The sequence below is a fragment of the Neofelis nebulosa genome, chromosome 9 (assembly GCF_028018385.1).
Source record: "Neofelis nebulosa isolate mNeoNeb1 chromosome 9, mNeoNeb1.pri, whole genome shotgun sequence".
Taxonomy (NCBI): Eukaryota; Metazoa; Chordata; class Mammalia; order Carnivora; family Felidae; genus Neofelis; species Neofelis nebulosa.
In genome coordinates, this window is record NC_080790.1 from 118,922,907 (window position 1) to 118,947,213 (window position 24,307).

Genomic DNA, 24,307 nt, shown 5'->3' on the forward strand with positions numbered 1-24,307 from the left:
GTCCAACTTTGGCTCAGGTCATGATCTCTCAGTTCGTGGGTTTGAGCCCCCCATCAGGCTCTGTGCTGACGGCTCAGAGCCTGGAGCCTGCTTCGGATTCTGTGTCTCCCTTGCCCTCTGCCCATCCCCCACTCATACTCTGTCTCTCTCTCTCTCTCAAAAATAAACATTAAAAAAAATTGAAAGACCCTTGTGATTTCACTGGGCTCATCTGAATAACCTACGACAATCTTCCTACATCAAAATATTCAATTTAATCACATCTACAAACTCCCTTTTACAATGTAAGGTGATATATTCATAAATTCCAGAGATTAGGACCTAGAAAACTCTGAGGGGCTATTATTCTGCCTACCATAGAAGACAACTTTCAAACTGACAGAGTATCTGCAAAAATCTATAGGTATACTTAATAAGAAAGACTGAATTTTTCCTTCTAAGATTGGGAACAAAGCAAGAGTGTACTCACCACTTCATTATCGTACTAGAGGTCCTAGCCAGTGCAATAAGGCAAGAAAAAGAGATAAAAGGTATACAGATTGGAAAACAAGTAAACTGTACTTATAGATAATATGATCATGTACGTAGTGAATCCTAAGGAATCTACAAAAAAGCAACTAGTGGGGTGATAGTAGAGTTGGTAGAGTATGAGACTCTTGATCTCGGGGTTGTGAGTTTGAGCCCCATGTTGGGTACAGAGATTACTTAAAAATAAAATCTTAAAACACAAAAATGCTACTACAACTATTAAGTGAATTTAGCAAGGCTATAGGATACAAAATCCATATACATCAAGAAGTGTGAGGCCCCTGGGTGGCTCAGTCAGTTAAGCATCTGACTCTTGTTTTTGGCTCGGGTCATGACCTCACAGTTCATGAGTTCAAGCCCCTGGTCAGGCTCCACACTGTCAGCATGGAGTCTGGGATTTTCTCTCTCTCTCTCCCTCTCTCTCTGCTCCTCCCCCACACGTTCTCTCTCTCTCTCAAGATAAATAAGTAAGCTTTAAAAAAAAGTGTGGAGTAAGTTCTCTGCTTCCTTTTCCTTATTCTCTGCCTGACTCTGAGGGCCCCTTGACTGTTGTACCTTTAAGAAGAGTCTCTTCTTGTGTGTCTGGGTGGTTCAGTTGTTAAGCATCTTACTTTGGCTCAGGTCATGATCTCACCATTCATGAGTTCAAGTCCCACATCCAGTGAGCTCAAGCCCTGCTTGGGGTGAGCTTGAACTCCACTTCAGGTGAGCTCGAGCCCTGCTTTAGGTGAACATAAGCCCTACTTTGGGTAAAACACAAGCCCCACTTCTGGTGTGCCCTGCTTCGTAATCTTTCTCTTTCTCTCTCTCTCTCCCTCCCTCCCTCCTTCTCTGCCCCTTGCTCACTTGTGCCCTTTCTTTCTTTTTTTCTCTCAAAAAAAGGAGGAGGGGAAGGAGGAGGAGGAGGAGGAAGAGGAGAAGAAGAGGAGGATGAGGAGAAGAAGAAGAAGGAAGGAGGAGGAGAGGGAGGAGGAGGAGGGGGAGAGGGGAGGAGGGGGAGAAGAAGGGGGAGGAGGAGGGGGGAGGAGAAGAAGAAGAAGGAGAAGAAGGAGAAGGAGAAGAAAAAGAAGAGTTGTTGTCTTTTCTTGGGGTGCCTGGCTGGCTCAGTCAGTACAGCATATGACTCTTGATCCCAGGGTTGTGAGTTTTGGCCCCACATTGGGTATAGAGATTACTTAAAAATAAAATCTTTAAAAAAAAAAAGTATCTTCTGGAGCTGAGCTATGACTCTAAAATGGCTTGTGGTTGGGAAAGGGCTAAATATTGGAGAATAAGCTCTCAAGGCCAATCAACCCAGCTGAACTAAGTGACCAAGTTCCTATATGCTCTGCAAGATTCTCCAGCCACTCCATGCTGGTCACTGTCGCCATAGTTACTAAAAGCAGTAAGGGTAGGTATACTGAGTATCTAGCTGATAGGCTCAGGGATAATAAGCTCTGTCAATCCCATGTGGGGTTGATAACTCACTGTGGACACAGGTCACCTACCAGTGCCATCTATGACTGGCCTATGTGCTGGTATCCCGCTGTTCCTTCTCACTACATACCCCAGCCAGTCCCAAATACTTACTGCTCTTTCCCAGTTCCAGAACATATCCACTTGAACTCAGATTCCCTGGGCTCACAACACAGCCACATGCTATAACACCCCTGTTTTCCCATGCTCACTAGCTGTGTCTCTAAGCACATAGTTTGACCTCTCAGATCTGTTTCTTCATCTGTAAAGGGGAATAATGATTCTCCCAGTCTCACAGATCACCTCAAGGATTTGAGTGGTGAAGCACATAAAGCATTTAGCAGTGTCTGGCATGTAGCAAGCACCCAATAACCTGTATCAGGCCTCTGGTCCTTTGCACCCACTGTTCCTTTTATATTGAACACTCTTCCACCTGAGTAACCACCAGCTTTCTTCTACAACTCAGTTTTGTTCAGACAACTTCCCTCTAGAACACCTTCCCTGCCTGGGAGAAGCCCCAGCTCAAAGCTTGACCAGGCACCAGTGCTTTTGTGTCCTGCTCTGCCATCGCCTGTCCCTCAACCCTCCCTCACCCCAAAACACGTATAACCATTCATGAGCCTCCTGAAGGATGGTTCTGATTTATCCTTCCTCTATCCTCCAATCTCAGAAAAACAGCAGCACTGTGCCATCTGTTACTAAGCTCTAACCCTGGAGTCAACCTCACTGCTTCCATTCTCACATCTCACATACAGCCTGACAGAAAACCCTACTGCCTACGTTCAGAACATAATCCAGAATCCAACCACTTCTCACCCTGGAGGAACCCGCAACAACTTCCCATGTGGCTTCCCACTTTCACCTCATCACCCCGCCCCCAAATCCTCTCAGCAGCAGTGGAGGGATCAGGTTATGTCACTCCCCTACTGAGAACCAAAGTCCTCACCCTGAAACACCCTGCATGACCTGACTCCCAGTGACCTTGGATCTGCTTCCGGGTACACCTGCCCTTCCTGAGGATGCATCTACCACAAGGACTTTGCATACTTGCACATGTCCCATGACCCTGTTCCTCTTATGCTGCTTTATTGTTTCTATGTGGTACTTACCATGATCACACACTTTATTATTTATTTGTTCACTGCCCATTTTGCCAACTGGATTGTAGGTAGGGATTCTGCTTTTTATACTGTTTCATCCCTGCTGCTTAGAATAGTTGGCACAGAGTCACCATACAATATCCATTTGTGGAATGATTGAATGAATCTCTGCGATAAATGGCGGGCAGAGCCATGATTACAAGCAGTCTGGAGGAGGGTTTGCCACTATTTGCGCGCCTACCACTATTTATGAGCACACATGGTATTCGGGGAAAGTCTACCCCAGCTCTCCATCCTCTCCTCTCCCCTCAATTTCCATTCATACACTCATTCACTTATTCAGTATACATTCTTTGAGCACTTACTGTATGCCGGCACTGCACTGGGCCCAGACCTAGGTAATTAGATCTTTATACTCTAGGAAAGAAGTGCTGTTCTGCTAACACATGTCACAGCTGGAATTTTCCTTTATGGTCCTCATTTCAAATATTTAGTTCTTGTGCTCTTAGACCACATACATTTTTTTTTTTGTTTGTTTAAGAAGTAAGTTTATGGGGCACCTAGGTGGCTCAGTCAGTTAAGCATCTGACTCTTGGTTTCAGCTCAGGTCATGATCTCATGGTTTCATGAGTTTGAGCCCCACATTGGGTTCCATGCTGACAGGATGGAGCCTGCTTAGGATTGTCTGTCTTCTCCTCTCTCTGCCCCTTCCCTACTCATGCTGTCTCTGTCTCTCTCAAAATAAATAAATAAACCTAAAAAATAATAATAAGTTTACAGTAGCTACAGAAGTGGTCGGGGTGGGATGGCGCCTGAGTGGCTCAGCCAGTTAAGTGTCCAACTCTTGATTTCAGCTCAGGTCTTGATCTCAGGGTCATGAGTTCAAGCCCCGAATTGGGCTCCATGTCCAGCATGGAGCCTACTTAAAAAAAACAACAACTGGGTACAGGGGTTGAAGGGAGATCCACTGGGAAAAAGGCAAGAGAGGTACAATGTCCTGGATTCCAGAAAGCTCTAGCTTCATTAGCCAATGTCACATCTTGGCCTGCAGGGACCTCTGGGGTCAGGCACCATGTTTTCCCTGGTGTTCTGATTATGATACCAGGAGGTGGGGTGAGGTCCATAGTGGTATGAGGGATCAGATAGGAAGCTGTGGGGGGAGGCGGACCTAGCAGGACCTCCTGAACTTCATCTGCTGAGGCCTCTGAGAGGCTAATAGCCTTGGGGATGCTGCACCTTGAACTTTCCACTGTCTGCAGCCTGAGGATAGGAACCATGATCTAGCAGTCCTGACTCAGAGGAGATGCTCAACAAGTGCTTCCCAGCTGACAGAATAGACAGAAGTGAGCCCCTCAGTGGCAGGAAGCATGTCTTGATCCTCAACCTCCCTCACAGTTCCCATCACAGAACAGACACACAGTAGGACAGCAGAAAGGTGAGGGGGTAGGGGGAAAATGCTGTTGGGGCTGACCCTGGTGCTGACCTCTGGAGCAGTCCTGTGACCTCCACAGAGTCATCAGTGCCCCTTCACATACCAAGGTTTGGGGCCTGACTTGGGCCCTGCCATGATTTCCCCCAGGTTTAGAACATAGATGTGCCAGAGGGACTCTGGGGAAGGTGGAGAGGTCTCACCCTCCTCTGTCCAGACTCTGAGTAGTGTTCTTGGGAGCTCACAGGCCCTAGGCCTCCCTCCTTGTTCCACACACAAACTCAAATTCCCTTCCCAGAGGTATGTTTGGACCTTGACACAAAGAAAAGCCAATCCTGATAACATTCACTCAATCAATAGTTAATTACTATTATATATGACAATATGCATTATGTAAATGTAAAAAAACATCGTCCCTTACTACTTAATTCTGGTTTCCCTAGATTAGAACTGGGTTTTCAAACTTAAAAGAACATAAGAACCATTCAGAGAACTTGTGAAAGAAGAAGATTTCTGACCTCTGAGCCCTGTAAATAGAGTCAGAAGGGGCCCAAGAGTCTGTATTGTCAAGAAATTTCCCTGACAATTCCTGTACACTCATGTCTGAGAACCAATGTTCTGTGATGTTACTCAGGCCTCATAGAGCTGCAGTGCCAAACTTTTTTTTTTTTTTTTTACTACAAACCATAGTATGAAATTTTACACTGTGACCCAGGACACACTTAAAATTACTTAAAACAAAAATAGGATGAAACAATATTTCTCCCAACCCCAGTGATGCACCTTGAAGTTTTCTGCTTATATTTCACTTCAAACACTCACTGGTCCAGATCCACTAAATGAAAGGGTCTCAACCCTGGCTGCATATCAGAATCACCTGGCGGGACTTTTACATCTTCTAGGGCATAGGCCACACCCCTGACCCATTAAATCAGAAACCCTGGGGGTTGGGTGCAAGGCATCAGTAATTTATAAAGCAGATGATTCCAACTTGCAGCCAAGGTCTAGATCAGCATTTGGGTTTTTTTTTTTTTTTCTTTAAGATTTTTTTTTTTGGCCGGTGGGGGGCGGGGGGTGCTCCTGGGTGGTAGGAGCAGTTTAGCCTCTGACTCTTGACTTTGGCTCAGGGCATGATTTTATGGTTCATGGTTTCAAGCCCCACATAGGGCTCCTCGTTGTCTGTGCCAGGCCTGCTTGGGATTCTCTCTCTCTCCCTTTTTCTCTGCCCCTTCCCTTAACTCGAGTGTGCACACACTCACTCTCTCTCTCTCTCTCTCAATGCCCACCATAGGGCTCAAACTCATGACCCTGAGAGATCAAGAGTCACATGCTCTACCGACTGAGCCAACCAGGTGCCCCTAAATCAATGGTTCTTAAAGTGTGGTCCCCAGAGCAGCAGCAACAGCATTACCTGCAAACTTGTTGGAAAGGCAAATTATCAGGTTCTGCCCTAGACCCACCAAACAAAAATCTGGGTGTTTGGCCAGTTCTTTGTTTTAAGTCCTCTAGGTGATTCTGATGGCCACTCAGATTTCAGACCCACTGCTCTAAAACCACTGAATTAAACTAATTTCTTGGCCCACAAAAGGGTTTCAATCTGCAGCTTGACAAACACTGCCCTAAAGGAAGCCTCAGATGACAGATTAGAAATTAGTACTGGGGAAACCATTGCCTTTTCTGCAGAACTGACAAAGCTCTTCCTTTTTTGATAATGAGAGCTGTATTCTGATCTACCTCCTTTTGGGATTGGCTATGGGAAAGCTCAGAGTCAAATCTAACCTTAATCTCAGTAATCATGTGGATGTTTATGGATCTTGAAAGATCGTTATGGATCCTTATCTGCTTTCCCTTTATTTCCCAGCCAATTCCTCCTGCATATTTGCTTTAACTTAGGAAAGGGGCAGTAAGTTCTGGTCACCATGTGGTTGTGGCTAAACCTGGCCAGAGAAGGGGTGGGGATGGGGCAGCTGAACATGGAACACTTCCTGTGGCTTCTCAAGATCACTGGGGCCTGGTTTGCAGCACCCTTGTCCCAGTTAGCCCCACTGCTGTGGTTTCCTGTTTGCAGCTGCTGCACTCAGGCCAGCCCCAGTCTCAGCCAGCCTTTGGGTGTGAGGGTGGGTTGCTGATGCTGCCTGGAAAGTATCAGAGGGGCTGGGGAGAAGTCAATCTAACCAGCTTCTGAAGGAAGGAGAAGGGAGGCAAAGATGTGCTGAAGGGGGCCTCAGGAAGGAGACTGGGAGCAAAGGACCCTGACAACCCATCATGGTTGGTTCAAATTAGGGCAAGCACAGGAGGCCTGTCCTCGCTCCTAAGTATCTCCTCCCTAGGCTTCCACTGCACTTGCAGTTTTGCCATTATCGTGACACATGGACCTTTCTTGGGAGTCTGAAGTGAGACGGACTTCAGCTGACTTTGAATCCCAGCTTCACACTTAGTCATGTCTCTCCAGGCAGATCATTTCTCCTCTCTAAGCCTCACTTTCCTCATCTATAAAATGGGGACAGTGGAAATACAATCCCCCACAGGGTAGTTTGAAGGCACAAAAAGGTCTAACATAAACGTCAGCACAGCCACTCTTTCAACATCCCTCTCTGCCCTCACTGTAAGGGTCTCAGGACAGCACCTCAGAGGGAGGCAGGGCATCAGAGACAGACTCTATCAACTTTGTGTGTTGTTTGCAAAGGTCCTGAACCTGAAATGGGAGAAGTCCCATATGAATGTGCAATGTGACATGTCCCTACCCCTCTTTGGGCCTCTGTTTCCTCATCTTCCCCATCTATACGGCAGAAAGAAGAAGATCAAGAGCTGACTTCTTTTTATTTTTTTTAATGTTTATTTATTGTTGAGAGAGACAGACAGACAGAAGGTGAGCAGGGACAGGGGAGGGACAGAGAGAGAGGGAGACACAGAACTCGAAGCGGGCTCCAGGTTCTGCACTACCAGCACAGAACCTGATGTGGGGCTCAGACTCACAAGCTGTGAGATCATGACCTGAGCCGAAGTCGGACACTTAACTGACTGAGCCACCAGGAGCCCCAAGAGCTGACTTCCAATGAGTTTTCTAGTTCTGACTGATGGCGAACCAAAGTACAGAGACCTTGTGAACTTGACAACTTTTTGCCAAAAGATCAGAATTGTGTTGTGTTTTGGGGAGGAAGGAATCATTGCTGGTCAGGGCAGGGAAATCATGTGACTGTACTCTATTACAAGACCCAGTTGCCAAAGTAAGTGTAGGTTGAGCCCGGATCCCCACTGTGGACCATTCACACCCACTTTTATAAATGGGCTCTTGTGGCAGCAACCTGGTGTCAGTCAGCCAGACTGCCCAACTCCAAAGCCAGGTACTATATAGCCCTTCACATCCAGCCTTCTACTTCTATCCCCAAGTCACCTCACACTTGACTCTCAGCATTCAAAGGACAAGCCAGGACTGAGCTTACCCACCTCTCCTGGTTTGGCTCTCCCGGATGAGGAAGGCCCCTCCGGGGTTTCCAGGCAGCAACAGCAGTTCCTCAGCTTTCTCCCGGCTCAGGCCCTCATACAGCCACCTGGGGGAGGGACAGAGAGAAGTCACCCTGGAGTGGGGATGGGCGAAGACTCTACTCCACCCCTCCTCCATCTCTGGACCTCAGAGTTCCAACTGTACATGGTCTCCAAGGGCTCCCCAGCTTTGCCTTAGTCCTGGCTCCAGATGCCGCAGAGGATAACCTCATGGGGTCAGTCCCAGGTTTTTCTACCTGGAGACCTCATTTCCAAGTTGTTGGGGCTAGGGGCAGGTGAGGTGATCACAGACTCTCTCCTATCACTGCCCAGCTCCTCCAGTACCCCTATGCTAGCCACTCACCTTTCCAAGCCTTTACCTTTCCAATAATTGCCTGTTTTATTTTGTTGTGTTTTTTTTTTTAATTTCTTTTTTAACCTTTATTTATTTTTGAGACAGAGAGAGACAGAGCATGAACGGGGGAGGGTCAGAGAGAGAGGGAGACACAGAATCTGAAACAGGCTCCAGGCTCTGAGCTGTCAGCACGGAGCCCGACGCGGGGCTCGAACTCACGGACCTTGAGATCACGACCTGAGCTGAAGTCGGACACTTAACTGACTGAGCCACCCAGGCACCCCTTGTTTTTAATTTTAGTAAGTATTTTATTTGAATGTTTTAAAGTTTAACTTTGTATTCAAAAAGGCATGTGAGTGAACATGTATTCATTATCAGTGAAATCTAACTCCCACTGGAGCTTTATTGTGGGTAGAAATGCTGGAACTAGAATGTTCAAGACATTCTAAAATCTTGGGAAAAATCATGCAGCCTATCAATCATCGTATGTGCCTCCCAAAGCACAGATCTTCATAACCTATTCCTCGGTGCCTCTTTCACTGCTGGATTGTTGATTACTCTGGTCCTCTGTTTTCCTTTCTCCTTTCACTTAATCCTTCACCTATATGTTCATGAAGGACTTAACCACAGTGGAAACTTTGGTGGTCTTGCAGGAATTTTTTTTGGCTTACTAGTCCATCAGCCTTCTAATGTCCCCAGAGCCATGCCCTATGGTCCCTGGGAAAACCTACAGAAGCCAACTCAATGGAAATGGCTGCCTCCCTGTCATCGTGTGAAATTCCACAGTCACAGCCAAAGTCAGAGTTGAGTCAATTCCAAGTAAATAAATCAGAGAAGCCATGACTTGCTTGGTGCCAGCAACAAACTTAGCCTAGTTTTATAGTAAATAAAACAAGCCATTCATGTGACTTACAAACACTGGAAAGTAGATGGAAAGGCAAGGGAAGGGGACTCTGGGAGGTGGTCAGTGTTTCCTTGGCTGAAACTTCAGTACCACACTGGAGATGCAAAATCTCTTGCCAGCAGGGCCAGGCTATTAGGAAAAACGTGGGCAAGACGGGTTTCACCTGGATGCCGACAACCTCTGTGTGAGTTTATTCTACAAGATGTCCACAGGTCTCAGGATCCCTGCACTACTCTCATCAGAGCCAGATAGCCCCATGAGCCTCAGAAAAGGAAGGCCATCCAGTGCCAGAGCTGTACTTTCTCTCAGAAGAGTGGCTGTCACACACAGTGTACTTGTGTGACTCCATGTTATGCAGGTAGATCCCACCAAAAGGCAGTTCACTTCCTTTCTCACGACACAGAATTTGCTCTGGAGTCAGTTTCTTTTGTCACTCACTCTGGGAGAGCAGTGGCCCACACTTTGTAAGAGACCCTGCATCCCCCATGTCCTGCCTTCCCTCGAGGCACCTCTTAGAAAGACAGGCTTGTTAAGTTGTGGGGCACCACCCCTCCATTTTCTTGCCTCAGGACATTTAGGACACATATTCAAGGCTACTCCCTTTCAGCATTCACCTTCACTGAACTCCTGGCCACCCTCCAAAGCCCAGAAGACATCTCTATGGGGCCTTTCTGAGCCCCCTCCTCCGGGCTCCCAAGTCTCACAGGCTGACCTGAGAGGGCTAGCTGTTCACTCTTCTTGAGGGCAGGGCCCAGGCCTGATTCTCCCCTCTCCCCAGTTTTGCTCAGCATAGGACTGGCCATAAAGGATATGCTTGTGGGAAGAGAAAGCAAGAAGTTCCCTTAAGTCAGGGCCTGGGGTGTGAACTCACCCATGGGAGATTTTGGCCACGTGGATGCTGGGGATGTTATATTCTGTGCCTGAAACTTCTGACACCACCGTCGACCAGTCTCCATCTCTGGAGAGAGAAAGGAGAGGGGAACTGCTCATTTAGGATTCATGAGGACCCACCAGGCTGGCTCCTGTGGCTGGCCACCTATCCCACCTGTGATTCCCAGGTTTCCTTGTACCACCCAGTGCTGGTACCTCCAGGGCAATAGATGGCAGGATTCAGGGCCCCCTGCAAGGCCCTGCCCACCTACTGTTTCTTCCTGCAGGTGTGTCAAGCTTCCTGAAATCATTAGGGCCATATGTGAGCTTAGCACCAAAGGCCATGCTCTTTTCTTCTGGAGGGAAGGGCCCCTTCTCCCAATAGTGTATCTTCAGGTGTCAGGGAGAGAAAGCAGAGCACCCCATCCTTCCCCGCAGGAGGACTTACTCAGAGATGATGGTCAACGGCTCCCCCAGTCTCAGCGACAGCTCTGTGTGCTCGCCTACCGGGAAACTGCTCAGGGCCACAGCTGTGGCCCTGTTTCTCTCTGCATAGAGGGACAGAGATGGTCACCTTTTCGGCTAGTCCTCCCTCCACATGTGAAGTCTAGTGGAGTCCGGGCTTCCACAATCAACTCCCTCATGGGCACCCTGGGGATCATGCCTGCTGGGATTCCAAGAGGGTCACCCTGGAATCTGAAGCTTTTTCAGTGGGCCTCTGCAGAGCCCTAGGAGTGCCCAGACATCTTCTGGAGTCACCTCAGGCAATAGGTTAGTGTGTCAAGAGGAGTGGGGCCCCTGGCTATAATCCTCTTTTATATGGAGATCTTCAAGAAGATTTTTATAAAAGGATTCCCCTGCTCAGCAAACTTAAAAACTACAGCTCTAATCAGGTTATCAGCACAGATCTCTGAGCTCAGTTTCTACAAGTTCTAATGACATGGGCACTGGATGGACTAACTTTGAGGGGTGAAGTCCAGGGTGAGCATAGGAGGACGAGGGCTCCTGGAGGAGCCAATGAAATCACAGATGTGGACAGGCTTTGTAACTCCACAATGCCATGCATGTGGGGAGCATGGCTCTCCCATGGTCTTTGTCCAAAATGACAGGTGTAGGTCTGTGCTGCCGAGAAAACTTGGGGTCCCAGGGGCCCACTATACCAGGCCTGGCCCAGAGTAAACACTCAGCAAGTGTATGTGGCCCAGTCAAGCATCCTGGCCACATGCCTGCCATCCCTTACTGAGTGGCTGCTGAGTGTCAGGATCTGACTGGGTGCTGCACGCATCACCTCAGCCCTCACAAGCCCCGGGGTAGTCCTCTCTGGTCAGCCCCACTGCTCAGCAAGACAACTGAGATGAGGTAGGGTACTGTGCCAGGAGTAGCTTCTATGGCATTCCCTGTCCCTCTTCCCATGGGGCACTGTTGGGTTGGGTGACCATTGTGGCTTACTCATGGGTCCAAGTTGGGGGGACTTGGCTGGACAGCTGTAGCACCTAACCAAAAAAGTCCAGACCCTCTGGGACACTGACATTCAGAGAGGAAGCCATGGAGCCAGAGGATGCTAAGCCTCCCCTTACCCCTGCCCCATCACACCAGGACTGGTCCCAAAGACACAGTGGTCATGAGGCCCAATGTTGAGGTTGGATGGTAGGTGGCAAGCAGCTCCCTCAGCACAGGATGTTCATCCTTCGTCCACCTCAGGGATCAGCCTGCCCATTCTAACTAGACCTCCTGATATCTGTCTGGGCCTTCTCATCCTGAAAACCCTGCCCTCCACAGGCTGCTGAGAGCCACTTCACCCACATCCAGTGTCCCTCCCTCTCCTTCCTCCTTATCCCAGTTCATCAGGGGTCTCTGAAACAAAGGGAAAAGAGAGACAGACTTGTTAGCACATCAGTGCATCAATCTATGAAAAGCAATCAAGGTCAGCAAGAAAAGTTTATCTGTCTCATAGATGCTCCTGAAGGATCCAAGGCCTCAGCAGGCTCTATGAAGCCTTCTAGACAGATGCCCCAGGAGATGGGGAAGGGAGAGCAGATGAACAGACCCAGGACCCAGGGGATGGGTGGGGCAGACCTGGATTTGGACACTGTGTGATATAAGGGCCTATGCTCCAGGTGGACATGGGAAGAATGACACGGCATTCCCAGAAAGGGACCTGGTTCCTACATGTCCTCCCAGACACATGTGCCGATCCACATGGTGACCACAGAATGGAGCTCCTCAGAGCTGTCTATATAGCACAGGGCCTGGCCATCACATGGTGCAGGGAAATGCCTGATGCCTGAAAATGCCTGATGCCCAGATAAACAATGCAAGCAAGTCTTGTGGAGGGCATCCTTCAACAAGGATGGCCTGGAAGGACCCCTTTGCCTCCTGGAAGCCCTGGAATTGCACCCCTACTTGTTACTGAGCTGCGTATGCTTGCTGTCCCACTCACTGACCATCCTCCTGGACAACTCGCCTTCATCCTTCACTCCCTGGATAAAATGTCCCTTCTTGGTGAAGTCTTTGTGATGAATCCCTCAGCACACACTTTCAATAAGAACCCCTTAAAACACACTGTCACCAAAATATAACAACTGCAACTGACTATTGGTTTAGCTCCTGTCTCTGGGACTTGACTGTCTCTGAAGGCAGGGGCTGTGCCTATCTTGTCCATTCTATGTCCCTTGGCCCTGGCACAAGGCCTGGCATGTGGTAGAGCCTTGGTAGATTCTGAACAGATGCAAGACTGATGGACAAATGACTCATGGAAGGGGCTGCCCCAAATCTGTCCTCTTGCTGGGACCAGGGGTTGACCTACCAAGATAGAGGCCCACCCTTCCCCCTGGAGACCCTGTCAGAGAGAGGAACACAGTTCCCCTCAGGTCTCACAGGCAGGGAGAACCCCCAGAGCACCTGCCGGAGGTCAGCCCCCTCAGCAGCCTGGCCATGACTCAGAGCAGCATTGGGGCTGTGGCCTGTGGCTAGATTCAGAGGAAATGAGGGGGAGGTCTGTGTGGTTTCCAGGTCTCTTCCTGCTCAGTCTGGTGGGCCCCAGGCTCTTTGTGCAGACTGAGTGGCTACAAAGAGGCAGCTGCCTCCCCAACAGAACTACAGAGCCCAGGGCATTAATGCCTGTGGGAGGCTGGCATTAGGAAGATGAGGATATCAGGGGCAGGGCTGAGGAGGGGAAAGAGGCCTCAGCTATTGCAGGGGAATTTTCAGATTGGGGATAGCTTCTGCCCAGACATCCAGGTATTTGGCTCCGTAGTCTCCTAGTTCTGTTTAAGTGTGTGCCCATGTCAGTCCTCCTAAAAGTGCTGCTTGGTTTAGAGTAATTTGTTATCTGTGATGGTTAATTTTATGTGTCAATGTGGCTGGCCCACAGTACCCTGATATTTGGTCAAACACCAGTCTAGAAGTCTAGATGTTGCTGTGAAGATAACAATTTGTTTGTTTGTTTGTTTGTTTTGTTTGTTTAGAGAGAGCAAGAGAATGTTTCTGAGTCGGGGAGAGAGGCAGAGTGAGAGAGAGAGAATCTTAAGCAGGTTCCATGCTCAGTACAGAGCCTGAAGTCCAATGTAGAGCTCAATCCCATGACTCTGGGATCATGACCTGAGCCAAAATCAAGAGTCAGATGCTTAACCAAATGATCCACCCAGGTGTCCTGAGATAACAATTTAAATCAGTGGACTTTGAATAAAGTAGATTACTCTCCATAATGTGGGTGGTCCTCATCCAGTCAGTTGGAAGATCTTAAAACAAAAAGACTGAGGTTCTTAAAGCAAGAGGGAATTCTGCCCCAGACTTGACTGCAATCTCAACTCTTCCCTGGGCCTCTAGCCTGCCAGTCTATCTGGCAGAATTCAGACTTGCCAGCCCCCACAATTGCATGAACCAATTTCTTAAAATAAATTCTGTGTCCACACACACACACACCCACATACACAAACCCTATTGGTTCTGTTTCTCTGGAGAACCCTGATGAATACACCATCAAAACCCCAAATCAGGATGTGATTCGAGAAACTATTTGTGGGTTGTTTGGGGGAACAAGAAACAAACTGGGGCTATAGTTTTGATACCAAAATATTAGAATTTCTAGGATATTTTGATTGTCTTAAAAATGGGCATTTTCAGTCAGGACTGTTGTAGGTTCAGCGTATGCGTTGTATGTCCCAGTTTCTTCCAATTATCATGTCTTTAATTTTGTTCCAAATATTGTACAGGCTAAGAGGAGACACTTTGCAGCAATAATGTCCAATAGAACTTTCTGTGATGATGGAAGTATTATAAAACTGCGGTGTCCAATAGGTAAACACTAGCTACATATGGCAACTGAGCACTTGAAATGTGGCTGATGTGACTGAGGAGCCACATATTTAATTTCATTTTAATTAATCTTACTTTGAATTTAAATAGCTGCAAATGGCTAGGGGCTATTATACCGGAAAGTACAGCTTTGGAGAGCTACAGAAGTGGAGCTGGTCTTAGATTTGGTCTTGGAATTAGCAGCTCAATTTCCTAATAAACTGGTTGAGGAGTAGGGAAGCCTTGGGAGACACCTAGGGGACTAATACGCCCTCTTGGTTAGCACCTGTTACTCACATTTTCTAGTTTATCTAGTTGTTTAATGTTCTGACTGCTGAAATGTAAGCTTCCCCAGAGCAGGGACACTGCCTGTACGGTTCACAAAGAAGGGCCTGGTATACAGCAGGCACTCACTGACACCTGAAGCCATGCTGGAGTGGCTGGTCAGGAAAGCCCACAGAGGCAGTGGTGTCTGGGGCTGTGCAACCTTACCGTGTGTGGGAAGGGCCCACAGCCTACCTGCTTGTGTGGGCACAGGGCCTGGGCCTTGGACAGAGGGGCTTGAGCTTGGGCTTGGCTGGGTTTTCCCTCTGCTGGGCTGTCCTCCCATCGTTCCTCACCAGACCACTCAGAAGCACAGGGTCAAGGGAAATCTGAAAGAGATACTGTGATGGACACAGAGGCCCCGGATACCCAGACACCCTTTCCCTTCCCAGTTCAGCCCTGCTGGCAAAAGGGAATGATGCCCCTCCCAGCAGGACCAGACTCCAGCCCCTCCACCAGACTCAGGAGGCTCTCTGCAACTAGACCATTTTCTCTGGCAGGCCTACCTTTTCTACACTGCAGCCATACTCTACTCTTTTTTTTCTGGGCTTTTGCCTATGTGGCCCACTGGTTGGAATGTCCTTTTCCCTCTTGGGGCCTGTCTGGATCCCACCCTTCCCTGGCAAGATTTCCCTCAATCCCCCAGCCCTCGGCAATTATTCCTATGACAGGCCTACTCTGAACTATTTCCTGATGTGGGATCACATTCTGCCACCGGGTGGCAGGGCACAATGACAGGACCCATGGCGAGGGTTAGAGGTGGGCAAGGGTGGGGATCCAAGGAGGCTTGGGAACTCATGTCACAACAAGCTACGGTGACACTGAGCAGTTATTAGTGCTCAGTGTCACTGTTTTGCACAGGGCAAAGTAAGATGACTAGGAGACTGCATGCCATAGCAATGACTTATAAGGCTTTGGAGGGATTGGCTGTTGAGCCACTTCCCTGCTTTTTGCCTCCATCTGAAAAATGGGGATAACAATACCCAACATCCGGGTCCAAGAGATAAGGCATGAGAAAAGCTTGGCCAGGGCCCACGTTTCATTTACTGTGTCCTGAATGTCACTTCACCAGAGGCCACTCTCTCTGTCGACTCCCTGTTGTGCTCCTCCTCAAGTTGTTGTTTATTGTTGTTTTAAGATTTTATTTTTTAAGTAATCTCCACACCCAATGTGAGGCTCAAACTTACAATCCCGAGATCAAGAGCTGCATGCTCCACTGACTGAGGCAGCCAGGTGCCCCCTTCCCAAGTTTTAATTATTCATTTATTAGAGTGTTTACTTGTTTAATTTGCCATTATTCTATGGCTCAATGAGTACAAAGATCTCTTTTTGCCTATTTCCTCAACATTTCATGAGACATTTGGCCCATAAAAGGCACTCAACACACATTAGCTAAATGGACCAAAGTGATTATTAGCTCTTTGGACAAGTGTCTTATCCTTAGAATAATTTTTTTTAATGTTTATTTTTGAGAGAGAGAGAGAGAGAGAGACAGTGCACAAGTGGAGGAGGGGCAGAGAGAGAGAAGAGACACAGAATCCTAAGCAGGCTCCAGGCTGTTAGCACAGAGCCCAACGCAAGGCTCAAACTCATGAACCGTGAGATCATGACCTGAGCCAAAGTCGGACACTTAACCGATTGAGTCACCCAGGCGTCCCTAGAATCATTTTAATTCCCAGGTTTCTAGGGTAATGCTAATTTTTTCAAAAACTTTATTAAAGTAATTCAGGGAGGTAGTTTCATTCTTTCAGATGGTTCCATCCTTTTCAGTAGAGACAAGGAATAATTATACTAGTTTGGTTCTCTGGAGGAGATCACAGAATGGCACAGTGACATAGCACTGGCCTTGCCTTTGAACCCTTCACCATGCCTGGTTAAGTATGGGTTTCTGTCATCATCATGGAGAGTTCAGTACTCATGAGGATGGAGCTTTTTAACAGAAAATAGACCCATCTTCAGGAAATGGCTTCCAGCACCTACTTCCTGCTCAGACTTTGGGATCCTGAAGCTTTGAACATTCATGGGTTTGAACATTCTTGTTGCTCACCAGCCTTTCCTTTCCCCTTGGGTATCAGATACAAGCTCTATGCTTAACTGTGCAGACACAAGTCCAGAAAAATCTCAGAGAGAGATCTTTCCTGGGTAGCATGAGTGATTAATTCAGACCAACCAGGTTCCATTTGTGACCTTGGGCAAAGCACATAACCTCTGTCTCATCTTTGAATCAGGGATAGTACCAACTATAGTACCAACTAGGTTGTGGGGAGAAGTCGGGGAGCCTGGTATAGAGTGCTCAGTAAAGGTTAGTTTCCTTTTCCCTCCTTCAACAAGACAAAGTCACCATAGTCACCAACTTTACAAAACCCAGAGACTTCTTTCTGCAGCAAGTGGAGCTGGCGGATGGACCCAAGAGAGGTAGGAGAGCCACAGTGAGGCTGGAAGCTCCCCAGACCTCTGCCAGCTCCCTTCACCTGGCCTGGTCAGGGCCAGGGCACTTCCTCCGGGCAAATGAAGATCACGGGGTGTGCAGGCCTAGGAGGAGGAGATGTTGGCCAAAACTTTAGAGAGAATCTAATTATTAATTGCACAAGTCTTTGAAATATTAACTATGTGCGAGGCACTTTCTAGGGGGCCCAGGCCAGTGGGTGGAAGGAAAACAGTAAAGGCTGCTGAGATCAGCACACTGCCTACAGTTGTTTTTTGATCTTCTCACTTGATCATTTGAGAGGTCGGCAGCTTTGAAACTCATTCACGTACAGTGATCAGGGTGATCAGGGCTCAGAGAGAACAACCTCATGTTCACTCTCACGTAGCTGGTTAGTGCAGAGCCTGGGTCTATAATCCACATCTTTGTTTTTGTGCTTCTGGAGATAATTTCTCAGCGGCAGAGGTTAAGAGTGATGAATTTGATTAAGCTAAAGGGAGACCTCTCTCTCTCTCAGCTGAGAAGTATCACCCTTTTGAGAGGAATTGTAGACTTTATAGCCTTCAAAGATTATAATCCAGACTCCTCTCATTCACTGACGTTGAAAGGCTGTAGCCAGAGGGGGGCCCAAAATCATACAGCAAATTGGTGACTGAGATGGGACCAGAAGAGACATGAAGACAAGCTGGAGGAAATAATGTAATGCTTTGGGGGCAGGGGAGGCCAAAGGCCTGGGTTCCTTTGGGGACCCTCAAAACCACCCCCTTACATCCTCAACAGAACCACTTCTTTTCCTGGAACTCCTTCTCCCACTGTAAAGCTCACTCCCAGCCTCTGGGGGGACCATCCTCCCTCATAGTCCTGAGACCATACTTACATACTTACAAACATACCAAGCTTACGTACCAAGCAAACATACTTACTGGTTTCCAGTCATCAAAGCTTGGGGCCAGGGCTCAGCTTAGATGCATGCTTTGGCTGGAGAGGATAGGGCTTTGGAGGGTCCTTCTGGACATCTTCCAAAGTCCTTAGTCCTAGGGCACCCAGAATCCTCTCAGCTTGGGAGTGTCTTCAGAGAGATGCTCTTGGTATCGTTGTGGGTAGCTCTGCATCTGCAGTGCTCAGCAATTTGTACACCTGGGATGAGAAAGGAGACTCATGCTCCTTAGAGACCCCCAACTGGGCAGCCCTCCCAAGCACAGCTAGGCCAGGGAAGAAGGCTCAAGGCTCTTCGAGCTCTATCATAGGGTCTTTGGGGCTCCCAGCTCACATCTGCAGGCTCTGTGGTTCTCATAACCACCCATTTCCTCTGACGGCATCACAGACCATCAAGGAGCCACCTTCCCCAAGTTTCTGTTTCTAAAGGAGAAGCAGCTGCCTTGTCATCCTAGAGGGAGAGGTTTTTCTCTGGCTTTGTGGCTTGGTCTTGCCTGAGGAACATGGAATGAGGTAAGTGAGGAGTTTCCCATGCTTACCTGACCATTATAATCACCTGAGTCTCTCGCTGGTATCAGATTCCTGGGATCCCCCATCTTCTGTGTCCAAGTCACCAGAGGAAAGCCAAGGAATCTGAATTTTATACACTCCCAAGAGATTCCCTTGACTGGCTTTGGGGGAAACACTGCCTTGGAGTGATGTGTCCTAATCTTTAATGTGTATAGGTATTCCTCGGGGATCTTGTTAAATATTTATTTTTGAGAGGGAGGGAGGGAGAGGGACAGAGAGGGAGGGAGAGAAGGAGAGAGAGGGAGCAGATACACTACTGGGGGAGGGGCAGAGAGAGAGGAAGATCATGACTTGAGCTGAACTCAGAAGTTTAACCGACTGAGCCACCCAGGCTCTCCTTTGGGGATCTTATTAAATAGCAGATTCTAGTTTGGTGGGTCTGGGGTGGGACCTAAGATTCTGTACTGCTAACAACTCCCAGGCAATACCCCACAATGCTGGTCCATGAACCACTTTGGGCAATAAGACCAAGACAGTGGTTCTCTAAGTATGGTCCCAGGCCAACAGCCTCAGCATCATCTGGGAGTTTGTTAGACATAAAAATTCCTGGGCCCCATCTCAGATCTGCTAAATCAGAAACTCCATAGGTGGGGCCAGCAAATTGCTTTCCACAAGCCCTCCAGGTGTTCTAATACACAGCCCAAGCTTGAGAATCACTCAGCTAGGATAAAGAATTTTAAAAATCTTTTAACTTGTTTTGTTTTTTATTTTTGGTTTAAATTTACATCCAAGTTAGTTAGCATATAGTACAACAATGATTTCAGGAGTAGATTCCTTAGTGCCCCTTACCCATTTAGCCCATCCCCCCTCCCACAACCCGTCCTGTAACCCTCAGTCTGTAATACTCCATTGTACATATATACCACATCTTCTTTATCCATTCACCCATCGATAGACATTTGCGTTCTTTCCATACTTTGGCTACTGTTGACAGTGCTGCTATAAACATTGGGGTGCATATGCCCCTTCGAAACAGCACACCTGTATCCCTTGGATAAATGCCTAGTAGTGCAATTGCTGGGTCGTAGGGTAGTTCTATTTTTAGTTTTTTGAAGAACCTCCATACTGTTTTCCAGAGTGGCTGCACCAGCATTCCCAACAAATCTTTTTAATGTTTGTTTATTTTTGAGAGAGAGCATGTGCGGGGGGGGGGGGGGGGGGGGGGGGAAGGGCAGAAAGAAGGAGACAGGATCCAAAGCAGACCCTGCACAGAAACAGCCCGATGCAGGGCTTGAACTAAAGAACCATGAGATTATGACCTGAGCTGAATGAAGTCAAACATCTGAGCCACCCAGGCGCCCCAGGATAAGGAATTTGATAGAATTGTCTTTGTTACCTCATTCATTAAAATTTAAATAAAATCCTCATCTCATTAAAGTCTAAATAACCACACCTATGGCTGCCTTTCCATTAGGGGGCTTAGTATTCCTGGAGACATCGCTGTTTAACACAAAATGGCACTGAAATAGCTCCTGACTATAGCTCAGACCATAGTCTTTTCTAGGGCCCTGCCAGCCTAAGAACACATTCCAGCTCAGGTTTTTTCTCCCAGGGAAGGTTGGTTTGAGATTTAACTCCACGGGCACTTGGTGTAAAGAGCTGAAAGGAGCCAGAGTGGAGGCACATCCTGTGTAAGATCATTCTAATTAGAATATTAGAATGGGTGATGGCCAAAGAATGTGGCCTGTGGCAGGGAGGGAAGTGAGCACAGGCCCACCCTCCTGCTCTTGTCTGCATACAACTCTGACGTCCACCTTCTTATTTGACAGACTGGCCTCAAGGTTAAATCAAAGGAGGCACCTGAGAATTAGTTTAAAAGCCCAGATCTGCTGTTTATTAGTTTTGTGACCACTTGTAGCACCTCTGGGCCTGTTTCTCATCCATAAAATAGGACTAGCATTTACCTCACCAGACCAATATTATGAAACATATAGATGGTGCAAAGGCCCCCAGCCTATGACAGATGCTCAATAAAAGGCAGAATATGAGGGGCACCTGGATGGCTCAGTCAGCTAAGTGTCTAACTTTGGCTCAGGTCATGATCTCACGATTTGTGAGTTCGAGCCCTGCATTGGGCTCTCTGCTGTCAGCATGGAGCCCACTTAGGATCCTCTGTCCCCCTCTCTGTCCCTCCTCCACTCATGCTCTCTCTCAAAAATAAACATTAAAAAAAAAAAAAGATAATGCCAGAAAGTGATATAATAAAATCTTATTTAAAAAAAGGCTGAATATGAAAATGCATTGATTTTGGAAGAACTGGAAAAATTTTCAGGCTAGGTGACCTCGGCCAAATCACTTAATTCTCCTCACCCATTCCTTGTCTATGAAACAGACCTGACCACTTTGCAGGAGTGCTGTAAGAACTGGGTAAGATGATTTACATGGAAGAGCTTTTATAATCATCTTGGGTAATCTAAGTGGCCATTTCCTTGACTCTCACAAAGCAGGCATCCAAGTGTTTCTGGACTGAACAGGGAGAAAGGAAATGAAAATGATAAGAGAAAAAAGTATGGTATGGACCAATCAGGTGTAGTCAGTTGCAGCCTGACTCCAGTCACAAGGCTAAGGTGGGAAAGCAGGCAGCCATTCGTGTCAGGTGTGGCAAGAAGGCCGGAGTGATGTGGGTTTTAAGAACTGCGACCATCAGACCACCTCCAGCTCAAAAACTATTGTCCTGTATTGTCGGGAATTCAGCTCGGTGCCCTGTATCTCTGTCCACATGCATTTGCTTCATCTCCTTTCCCAGGATGAGCAGGGTCCATGTCATGTTACAAGTATCTTCCATAGACACAGCAACCTCGATGTACTTACTATATGGTAGCAGCAGCCCCTGGATCATTTGAAACTGATGGTGGCCTCCTAATGTTACTGGCCGATACAAAGAGCCATTTCTGGAGAAATGCAGTCTGGTCTGTTTGAGGAACCCAGGCATGTGGTTGCAGACTACTAAATCAGGGTGGGACTCAGCAACCCCCAAAGGTGGCAGAGCTGAAATGTGAAATGCCTTTCCAAGACCTTAGCGTTTCCTCCTTCATTATAAACCACACAATCGGGCTTCTGATGATTTTTGGTTTGAGGGGAATAGCAGTGTGTCAGATGGGCCTGGAGTTCACTCCTAGATGGGCTTACTGGTATGACCTTGGGCAAATCATTTATCCGGAGTCTTCATTTCTTCTTGGGTGAGATAATGATCGGTATGTGAAAAAGCCCAGCATGAAGCCCAAAAACACAGTACCCTGGTTCCACCCTGAACCCCAGTGAGTGGCTTGAGAGAAATAACACCAGCAATCAGGTAACAATGAGACATATACAGCTTTATTTAATAATCTGTAAAAAGTTGTACTCTGGCAGAGTGACGCATTCCCTATCTCAGCAGAAAGCGAACAGTGTGTCTGAATAGCCCCTTCCTAAGATTCGTAACTGTCTAACCCTGAGCTTACATCTGATGCCATCACGAGCCGGGGCCCTGCTGTGCGGCAGCTGGTTTCATCCTCTTCCCAGTGATACTCTGGCTGGCTGTGACCCCTCACACAGCATTCCACTAAACACAACTGTACCTGCATAGTCTGTCCTTATAGACTAGCCCCTTGCCTCTCTTTTTAAAGAACTGTCAAAAATCTTTCTGAGAAATGGGTTCTGTACCAATTTCACTTAGCATCCACTAAGTCAGCTGAAGTCAAGGCTATGCCTATTATACATGATATTCCGTTGATGTCTGTGCCTTTTTCCCCCAGCTGTTTCCTCACCATCTATGTAATTTTCAGGCCATACCTCTCCTTTCTCTGAGGACTGAGGGGTGGAGAAACACTCTTCATCAGACTCAGGAGGCACTTCTTGTGGATATCTGGTAAGTGGTATCAGACACTGCAGCAACAGCAGTTTTGCTCTGGCAGAGCGGAGGCCTGATATTTTGTTTTCCACCTTCCTGTGCTAAGAGAGTCCAGTGATTAAGCCACGCTCACTTCTTAGGAAAACTCCATATTGCATCAGAACCTCATCATTCCTGGGCTTCTAAAAGAATATTATCCTTCCCCTTTATTTACAGAATAACATATGTGAATGCATTTGGACAGAACAAGGTAGCTGGCCACCCTGCCTGCCTCTCTTATGTAATAGGCTCCCTTCTATTGGTCACAATCAATAGTAATCATGATCTTCCACGTTCCTCAGAGCTGCTGAAGTCACTTTGCAAATCTTGTTGACTAATTTGGAGCCAAAAGAGAATGCAGGGGTGTACCCAGCCTAGAAACCTGTTCTGTAGATTTCCCTTAAAAACACCATTGAAAATGAAACGGAAAAAAAAAAGTCCCCCCTTTTTTTGTTTTTTTTGCAGAAGCTCTACAAGAAAGCATATCTAAAATCACAGAACTATGCACACACAAACACAGACACGCGTGCTCACACACATACACCAGGATCAAAGAATCTTGTCAGATACGTAGTTGGGAAAGCACAAAGAAAAGCTGGCAAGAGAAGATATGGAAATTTGATCAGCTAAAGATGCTGGAATGTTATAGTAATGGCAAGGAAGTGGTTCTTGGTACATACAAAAAGGAGGGTGGGCAAGCAGAGAGAATGATAAATCCAGGATACCAGAGAGTGTCAGTGGCCATGCAGGAGTTAAAGGTAGATGCCAGTTTGCTGGATGAAATGTTATATATTATGGAGTGGTCGTTTGAAGGAGGATGGACTTGCATGGTCCAGGGGAGGATCATCTGCTTAACAGGACACCTCCATGGTCTGGTGTCTGTCCACAACATCAGGGGACTCAGAGGATTCTTGAGTTCCATCTGATTGATTGCTGGTGACAGATCGGCTGAAGGCACTTTCTCCAGAGCCGATGCTACTTGAAGTTGAGTGGGTTCGTGATCGGGCGAGCCGGGTCATGCTGGCAGATGGTACTGCAAGAAAGAACCAAGAGGACTAGAAGATGGAGCCCTGGCTAAGCTTAGCTAATCCAGAAATTTCACCAAAGGCTTTGCTTTATGTTTAGCTTTCCCAACCCATTTAAGGGGAGACCCAGGACAAGATACAGCCATCTCCAATTTGCATTGTTTGCTTAGGTGAGTGGCTATATGCAAGGTTCATTTAATCCTCTGGATCTGATTGGAATCTCAGCTAACTCTAGTCTATAGGAGAATGAGGGGAAACCTAAGTCCAGAGTACAGCCTCTTAGCTATGCCCACGCCATTCACACAGTGATTAGGAAGGAGGCTTTGGGAACCCAGATGGGTAACCAAAACCTGCAGTGCATGCAAGACTAAACCAAAAGAAAGATGAACCACACAAGTATGAAGGTGTTTCACAAACACAGTGCAAGCCCGATACAACAAGACTACCATCCGTGTCCACAGGCTATCCTTGCTACCTGGGGAGGAGACATCCAGGAAGGTGTGGGTGTAGGGGAGGACAGGTGGGCTGGCGCTGACCTCTATGCAGACAGCAAGGTACACGCTGCCTGCAAGGGAAGGACTCTAGGAGTGGGTGTTTCACTCAGACTACTGTTCTACGACTGCTTTGACCCTATGGTCCCTCCAGCTTGGCCAGGACACGGCCTTACCTGGCATAACTTCCCTGCCTATCTTCCTGAGGCACTGGCTACTCCCTTAGCTGTCATTTCAATGCTGGGGTC

General features: G+C 47.5%; 2 protein-coding genes across 6 annotated transcripts in view; both read right to left on the bottom strand.

Moving 5' to 3' along the window:
• Positions 1–19,247, bottom strand: part of SLA2 (Src like adaptor 2) — a 24,870-nt gene extending 5,623 nt beyond the window's left edge. The window contains exons 1-5 of the mRNA XM_058685514.1: positions 18,093–19,247; positions 14,940–15,073; positions 10,573–10,672; positions 10,126–10,212; positions 7,960–8,063 (exon numbers count right to left, since the gene is read on the bottom strand). Coding sequence (XP_058541497.1) covers positions 7,960–8,063; positions 10,126–10,212; positions 10,573–10,672; positions 14,940–15,030 — 382 coding nt within the window. The 5' untranslated portion in view covers positions 15,031–15,073; positions 18,093–19,247. The remainder of the gene's footprint in view (positions 1–7,959; positions 8,064–10,125; positions 10,213–10,572; positions 10,673–14,939; positions 15,074–18,092) is intronic.
• Positions 19,248–21,968: 2,721 nt separating this feature from the next.
• Positions 21,969–24,307, bottom strand: part of NDRG3 (NDRG family member 3) — a 67,475-nt gene continuing 65,136 nt past the window's right edge. For all 5 annotated transcript variants that reach the window (XM_058685512.1, XM_058685509.1, XM_058685508.1 and 2 more), the window contains one exon: positions 21,969–23,576. In XM_058685512.1, coding sequence (XP_058541495.1) covers positions 23,395–23,576 — 182 coding nt within the window. In that variant the 3' untranslated portion in view covers positions 21,969–23,394. The remainder of the gene's footprint in view (positions 23,577–24,307) is intronic.